General features: G+C 46.7%; 1 protein-coding gene across 1 annotated transcript in view; it reads left to right on the forward strand.

Annotated features, from left to right (window-relative positions):
• Positions 1-1974: 1974 nt before the first annotated feature.
• The window catches only part of LOC126995356 (chitin deacetylase 1-like), an 18726-nt gene continuing 11848 nt past the window's right edge, over positions 1975-8852 (forward strand). The window contains exon 1 of the mRNA XM_050854833.1: positions 1975-2872. Within this exon, the coding sequence (XP_050710790.1) occupies positions 2824-2872 (49 nt within the window). The 5' untranslated portion in view covers positions 1975-2823. The remainder of the gene's footprint in view (positions 2873-8852) is intronic.

The raw sequence follows: 8852 nt of genomic DNA on the forward strand, positions 1-8852 counted from the left end.
AGACACTACAGGAAACAGACTCGGAAAGGAAATATCCATGATTAAAATTTACTAGCGACGCAGTAAACCTTTCCCTCGCTCTATCAACCCAGACACTCCGCCTCTCCACACTACATGACCGGAAGATGACCCCTGTTGAGAGCGGCACTGACGGATGACCCGCACCAACTGGTTAGGTCTTGTCAACCATTGCACGTATACCATTACCCGAGTCAAAGTCTTCCCCCGAGGGACGGTGAACCCTGGGTGACGCAATGATGGAAGCCCCAAAGCATGTTACGTATCTCTCTCTCTCTCTCTCTCTCTCTCTCTCTCTCTCTCTCTCTCTCTCTCTCTCTCTCTCTCTCTCTCTCTCTCTGTGTGTGTGTGTGTGTGTGTGTGTGTGTGTGTGTGTGTGTGTGTGTGTCATGAGAAAAAAACGGGAAGGAATGTTTAGGTTCTCTTATCAGACACAGAACTCCCAACAATTGTCCAATTTTGTATTATTTCCTGATTTTGCAACGCGTGTGCCAGTTTGTGTGTGTGTGTGTGTGTGTGTGTGTGTGTGTGTGTGTGTGTGTGTGTGTGTGTCTCTCTCTCTCTCTCTCTCTCTCTCTCTCTCTCTCTCCCATAATGGCACCGTTGTGGAAGCTTTGCCGCAACATCCTCCCTCAACACCGTAACTACGAGAGTATCCTTGTACCCTCACCTCTCGCCGCCTTAGACTCCCTTTCCCTGTCTCTCCCTTTCCTTCGGCCCCTTAACCCTCCCCCTCCACCTCCTCCTCGTCCGTCTAACACGCCACAACCTCAGCCTCGATTTCCCCGTCACTCCTGCTCGGCTGCTCCTCTCCCCCGGTCTTTTCTCCCTTTTTTCACCATCTCTAGTTATTTTATATTTTTTTGACTTCTCGTGTCCTTCAGCCAGGCTTTCATCTTCAGCCCCTAGTGCCTTGCGTGTGTGAGGGGGGGGGGGGGAATCTGTGTGTGTGTGTGTGTGTGTGTGTGTGTGTGTGTGTGTGTGTGTGTGTGTTTGAGAGAGAGAGAGAGAGAGAGAGAGAGAGAGAGAGAGAGAGAGAGAGAGAGAGAGAGAGAGAGAGAGAGAGAGGAATGTTGGATTGATAGATAAATCAACTCATTTATCCCTCGATACAATGATCCATCTATCCACTATCTACCTCCATACAATCTGTTTATCTACCTGCCTATCTACCAAATCGGGAAGATAGAAAAATGAATTGATAAAGATTACTGATGATTAAATAATGAGTAGCTAATAATGGATGGGTGGATAAACAAATGACTTAATTAATCATGTAACTATTTAATTAGAGAGAGAGGAAAAGAGAAAGGGAGAAAAATAGAGAGGGAGAGAAACAGAGAGGGAGAGAAACAGAGGAAGAGAAATGGAGAGGGAGAGAAAGAGAGGGAGAGAAACAGAGAGGGAGAGAAACAGAGAGGAAGAGAAATAGAGAGGGAGAGAAACAGAGAGGGAGAGAAACAGAGAAGGAGAGAAACAGAGAGGGAGAGAAACAGAGAGGGAGAGAAACAGAGACGGATAGAAACAGAGGAGAGAAACAGAGAGGGAGAGAAACAGAGAGGGAGAGAAATAGAGAGGGAGAGAAACAGAGAGGGAGAGAAATAGAGAGGGAGAGAAACAGAGAGGGAGAGAAACAGAGAGGGAGAGAAACAGAGAGGAAGAGAAATAGAGAGGGAGAAAACAGAGAGGGAGAGAAACAGAGAGGGAGAGAAACAGAGAGGGAGAGAAACAGAGAGGAAGAGAAACAAACTGAAACACAGACAGACACACAGACAAACAGACAGATAGACGGAGACACAAACACACAGACAGACAGATAGTTATAGAGAGAGAGAGAGAGAGAGAGAGAGAGAGAGAGAGAGAGAGAGTATAACGATAGTCTTGTTATGCATAATGAATCACAAATCGCAACTCATGGGATATCTTTTATTTCACGGCCGCAGTAAATCAAGAATAATCACAGAAAAGCTTCCCTCATAAGACTATTTTTTTAGCGGACAACAGCTGTCTTCCAAGGTAATGGGCAAGGGGCGCGAGACATGCAATCACAAGGGATGACTGATTTTCTTATGTCACACCCACCACGGACCTATAACCCCGTGTCTTTTCGGGAGTCTGTGCGTGCAGGTTTGTGCTGTCTAATGCTAGGCGCCATGACTCGCCTCCTGGGGTCTCGAGGGGGAAATTTAGCAGCGTGAGTCTGCTTGGAAAATAGCAGGGAACGAGCCACTCTGACAGCGCGTCGAGTCGTGACACTTTGATTCTTGACCTCAATGTTTCTTTTTTATCGTCCTGACCTTTAGTCCCGAGGCATCGTTTGTTTTCTTCTGTGAAAGGAAGCGGGTTGTTGCTGAGACCAGAATGGCCTCAGCGGTGGAATGGACGAGGTGAAAAGAGGAAAGAAAAGGAAGTGAAGGGTTTGGGATGCGCTGGGTGACATGCACTGCGTCCTTGTAGAGGAAAACCAAGTACTCGAGGAGAAAGTTGTTGCAAAGCGCTCGTGAAGGGAGTCGTGGCGGGGTGAGGGACGGCGGGAGGCAGGGGCGGGGAGGGAGCGTCTGGCTTGCCTGAGGGGAGAAGAGGAGCATCCGGTAAGTGGCACCGGCGGGGGGCCGTGCTGCCGTATAGAGGGGCGGGGGAAGAGGGAAGGAAAGCTTTGGGAATCTTGGTGGTGGTGATGGTGGCGGCGGTGGACTCCAGTGAAAGTGTTGACCAGCACGGTAGTGCGCATGCGCGTGCGTGGCCCGGTATATATCGTGAGCGGGTGGGGCTGGTCGCGAGTGTCAGCAGCCGGACCTTCACATAATGGCTCGCCTTTGGTACATGTGGAGCACCGCCGTGCTTTTGGCCGCCGGTGAGTGGGTGCGTGAGTGCGTGCGTACGTGAGTGTGACTGTGTGACCTGTGGCCTCGACCCGCCGCTGACCCCGCGCCTCTCTGTGTGACCTCGCCTCCTCCCGCTGCCCTGCTCCCACGCCAAGCCAGTTTTTGCCTCGTGAGGTGCCGTCCAAGGATGCCGTGACTCGTGTTGGTGGCTCTCCCTCCCCCGTGCCCGACCTCCCCACCCCCCGCTCCACCCTGCCAACCCTTCATCCCATCCCCACCCTTTGCTTCACCCCTTACTTAAATGCCATAATTTTCGCATCTCTCCCCTTCATTACCTCCCCTCTGTACCCCATTCCTCGCCTCCATACCCCCTCCCTTTAACCTCAACCCTCCCTTTCTTACATCCTTTCGTCCTCCCAGCATAATGACACGCCCGCCGCCCTTCCACCTGCCCGCCCCTCCACTTATTCATACCCGGTCACGAGCACCTTCCCCTCCCCATGCGCACCCCAACACCCCTTCACCCTAATGCCCACGCCTGTGAATATTCCTTCCATAGCCATTCTCGTGCATAAGTGTTAAGAGTGTGAATACTTGCGATGCCAGCACACTACCACAACCACAGCCACAGCCACTACCGCTACCACAAACATTCCCAAGCATAAGTGTCAATTGAGAGTGGAAATACTTGCGATGACAACCACAGCTCCCCCCCCCACCCCCACCCCCGCCCCCACCCCCACCACCACCACTATGTTCATCGCTGCAAAGTACATCGTGTCTCAGTGCCATGTGCAGTGTTACCAAATCCTGTGTGCACCGTTCAGCCGGCACCGCACACACACTCTTCAACAGGGCACCCTTCCTATGGCACACCCTCCTGGAAAGCACCCCCCCCCCCCTTCTCTCTCTCTCCGGGCACCTTTGACTATAGAGTGTGAGGTGTTCTGGGTTCACTGCAGTCAAGAAGGTCACGTGTGTTAAGGAGATTACAGGATTACGGGAGACACAAGACAATATTTTTTTTTTTTAAGTGGACAGTAAGTGCTGAATCAAGTTGAGTTTGTGTAAAGTGGACAAGCAACCACACGCACACACACACACACACACACACACACACACACACACACACACACACAAACACACACACATACACAAACACACACACACACGCACACATATGCCTCTCACTGAAGAAAAAAAAACGCGAATGAAACAAAAGAACGGAAAACACCTCGATAAAGCAAGAAAAAAACAGAGCATTAACTTAAAACAATGGACTGTAAAAGACATAAATTATTTTCTGATTATGCTGCGCCAGATCGCGTTGGCTTAAGATTAAACAAAACTAAAAATAGGCACTGGCAATGGACCTTCCCTATCGGTACCCCTTCCCCCCCCCTCCCCCCCGGTCTCCCGTCTTCCTATGTGTGCCCCCCAACCCCCAGTGTGCCCCCTACCCCTCCCCCTCCCCTTAGTACCGAGGCCCACGTAACATGCACCTGCCAGATCATACATACCCCACTGCCACCGCTGCCACGCCTCACACCGGCCGAAAACAAGACCACGTGGCCGCCCCCCCTTGCCACCGCCACCTCGCCCCCCGCTCCCCCTTGAGTCACGCACCCCGCTCAATAACAATAGCCGGGGAGGGAGTGCACAGAGCGACCGAACATTCCACGGGCACGACAACGAGATGAAAATGGCGAAATAATGGAAAGTATTAACATGTAACGGTAGACCAGCGCAAAAAGTAATGATAATGGCGATGATGGTGATGATTGTGGAAGTGATGAATGTGTGATGATGATGGTGGTGGTGGTGGTGGTGGTGATTTCAGTGGTTATAATGTTGATGACGATGATTATGTTGTTGATGATGAGAATAACTGATAACTAAAAATGAATATAATAAAAGGAATGACAATGCAAATAAAAAGAAATAGAAAAAGAGCAGGAAAGTAAAATAACGGAAATAACAAGAACAAAATAAAGAAAGAACAAATACAAAAAAGACCACACACACACACACACACACACACACACACACACCACCACCATCACACACACACGAACACACCTCACTGAAAAAGAAACCAACAAACACCAAAGAAACAAAAGAACGGAGAAAAAAAAACATCCAGAGAAGAAGAAAAAAAAAAGCGAAACATAACATTAACTCCAAACAAAGAACTTGGAAAAACACAAAACAAGAGCCACCCACAGCCAGACAGTAAGCCATTCAGCCATTCAACCCAGCGTACACAAGACAGACAGACAGACACACACAAACGGAATACCAGACATAGACAATAGATGATGGTGGTGGTGGTGGTGGTGGTGGTTAGTGGTGGCATTCTCTCGGGTCCCTAAAGGAGGTGGTGTGTGAAGGCGGTGGTGGTGATGAAGGGAAAGACATTAGCGGGAGGAAAAAAAGGCTTGTGGTGGTTGATGATTGGCGCTCCGTGACTCGGGAAATTATGGTCTCACGGGTCCTCTGAAGGGGCGGGTTAAGAGATAGATAGATAGATAGATAGATAGATAGATAGCAAAGGGAGGGGGGGGGGGAGTAACGAGAACAATGATACGAAATGTGGAAAGATGAGAAAAATGAGAAGGAGAAGGAAAAAATGGGGAAGAGTTGGAAGAAGAACAATAACAAGAAAAGCAAGAAAGGCAACACAAGGAGTAAAGAAAAAATAGATAACAAGAGGAAGGAGACGAATAGGAGGAAGAAGAAGAAGAAGAGCAAAACCTGGCAGGCGAAGCAGGAGAGAGAAAAGAGGACGAGGAAAACGGTGAAGAAAAAGGAGGAAGAGGAGGATAAGGAGAAAGATGAAACAGGGGGACGAGAATGATGGATAGAGAAGAGGAGGTAGAGGAGGATGAAACACAACGATAATGATGATAATAATGATGATGATGAAACACGAGGGAGGCGGAGGGAGAGAAAGAGGGAGACACAGGAATCATGGTCGGTCGGTCTGTTGGTCATTCGGAGGGGAGGGTGCTCTGACACACGACAGGTTGACACACACACCGAGACACACACACGACCCCCAAGGCAGTTACACTTTCTACACACACACACACACAAGGAGGGAAAAAAATTACACGTCGTATGAATAAACTGTGAAACATTGCGTGTGCTGGGTGCGAGGGGAGTAGAGGAGGGAGAGGGGCGGGGAGTGGGAGGGGGAGGGCTAAGAGGATGGGGAGTACATGAGTCTTCCTCCAACTTTTCCTCATATTTTTTCCTCCTCCCTCACTGCGTTGCGTCAGGGGAGAGAGTCGTAATGAGTAAAACATGAGGGAATGAGACAGGAAGGGGGAAGGCAATGGAGAGATAATACAAGGAAAAATAGCAAATAAGAGCAAGGAGGTGAAAAATAATGAGTAAAATGCAATGAATAAAGCGTAAGATATAATGAGTAAAACATGGAGGAAAGAGACAAGGAGCGGGAAGGCAATGGAGAGATAATACACGGAAAAATGGTAAATAAATAGGACCAAGGTGAAAATAATGAGTAAAATACAATGAATAAAGCGTAAAACATGATGAGTAAAGCATGGAGGAAAGAGACAAGGAGCGGGAAGGCAGAGGAAAGATAATACAAGGAAAAGAATCGTATATAAGAGCAAGGATGTGAAAAATGGAGGAAGGGTTAGGAGTGAAGGAAGAAAGAAAATACGGAGCAGAATGAGAAAGAAAAAGCAAGGGTGATGGTTAACGTAAAATGCACTAATGACCCTCGTGAAAGTTTGTGTAATTGGTTAGGTAACACGCCACCTGCCGCCTCGTAGTACACCTGAGGGGGGGAGGGGGGGAGGGAGAGGGAGGGAAGGGAGGAAGAGAGAAGAAACAAGGCGAGGAAAGAAAGAAAAGTGTTGGTGTGCCAAAGGTGAAGAGGAGTGAGGTTGTCTTCGTGAGTGAACACACACACACACACACACACACACACACACACACACACACACACACACACACACACACACACACACATACACACACACACTTGCATATATACACACAAACGGAGAAACACAAACAAACACACAGAGGGCAGACAGACAAATAGACAGACAAACAAACTGACAGACAGACACAGACATGCAGACCAGCCAAAAAGCAGACAAACCAATATTAAAACAACCACGGGCAAAAATAAACAACATACACCCCCACAACAACAACAACAACAACAACTAAAACAACAACAAAGACAACAATAATGACGATAACACAAGGACAGAGGAAGCGATGATGACGGAAGATCGGCGTGACCTGCGTGACCCTTGCACAACACACTAACACATGATTCACGTCTGTAACGGAACATATATAAACCAAGACAGGAGGGTCGCTGCATGACTAGGAGCTAATCTCACAGTCCAACACCGTGTCTCTGTAACCGCCCAAATCGACTTCTACAGCCCCGTACAATCCATCAGGGTGAGGTTTTCTACTCGCCATCAGACACCCAAGAGATCTCCCATATATAGTTTCTTCACATTTCTTAACCAGGAGAAGCTGTAGTTGACCAGTTGAAGGGACACAAACTCCGATAAGAAGACCAAAACCAAGGAGAACTAAAGGAAGGAAAACAGACCCGTTGGAGCGACATGAGGACGACAAATAAGAACAGACCAATCACAGAAGACCTGCAAAATAAATAAATAAAAACAGACACGGAGCAGGGACACAAGAACCAATAAGAAAGCAAGACCAAAGACCTGCAGAAGATAGACAGACCCAAAGCAGAGACACGAGAACGCCAAATAACAAAAGACGAGCAAGACCAACCACACAAGACATTCTGAAGAAAAATATACCCGTTGCAGGAACACGAGGACCGATAAGATAAAAGTGACGTCCCCGGGAGTGGTAGTGACATCTGGCGACCGACACTGCATAAGCGATGAGGGCTCGAGGCAGGCTGGGACGCGGCACACACGGTCAGACTGAGAGAAGCGCTGGAACCATGCCATATACGTACAGGGAAGGGTTTTGGCTGGACGCCCCGAGAGTACAGTCCACGAAGCGAGGGTCAAGGTGGCACGGAGGGCAGAAGGAGTTACGTCTGCATTGGTTCACTCCGAGTTTTTTTCTCTATACGGCCAAGCAAATATGTAAAAAGTGCTAATAAAATAACTAAAGAACAGATGATGCCGAAAAATTATGATCGGTTCCGTTACACAGGTGCCTGAGTGATCCATCCTTCATAAAGTCGAAGTCGAAAAATAAAGAAATGTATCAGAAAGACTTTATGGTTATACCGAGACAGATGTTACTTAAAGCACATTCATTGCCGGTTTACTGAGGATAAAAGGAAGTATAAATTTCGCCTAAATTCACCGACAAAGACCACACCACAATTAGAATTATATGTATGTTGCTACATCGAGGCCCACGCAGCTCAAAAGACATTATCGGGGGTTTATTGATGAAACTATGAAAGGAGTTCCGAGCAAAATATAATTAGACACTTGGGCATTATTCGATCACATTTGATTTTTATTCGATTTATAAAAAAAAAATATTATATATATATATATATATATATATATATATATATATATATATATATATATATATATATATATATATATATATATATATAAAGCTTGCTTCAGATTCATGATCTTGCAATGTTCCATCGCTTTCCATCTGTTGTATTTTTTTGTCGAACTCCGCCTTACGAAAATAAATGCGTTATTTGCACATTGAATCCCATTCATTCTATTCTTTAATCTTATGCAAGATTTTGTCTTTATTCTTAACACTTTTTTACTCCGAAAAAAAAATCCCTTAACTTGCATTTAGAATTCAATTGGTTCTTTCAAGTTCTATAACTTTTTGTCAATCTTTTTTTTTCCTTTTATACTCCTATCCGTAGAGTAATGTTAATTTACTTCTGGAAATCAGCTCTTCTTTGAAAAATGAAGAGGAAAAAGTAAGAAAAGTAAGAAATAAAAGGAAAAAAATACGAAAAAAAAACACTCACCTCTG

The sequence above is a fragment of the Eriocheir sinensis genome, chromosome 8 (assembly GCF_024679095.1).
Source record: "Eriocheir sinensis breed Jianghai 21 chromosome 8, ASM2467909v1, whole genome shotgun sequence".
NCBI classification, from domain to species: domain Eukaryota; kingdom Metazoa; phylum Arthropoda; class Malacostraca; order Decapoda; family Varunidae; genus Eriocheir; species Eriocheir sinensis.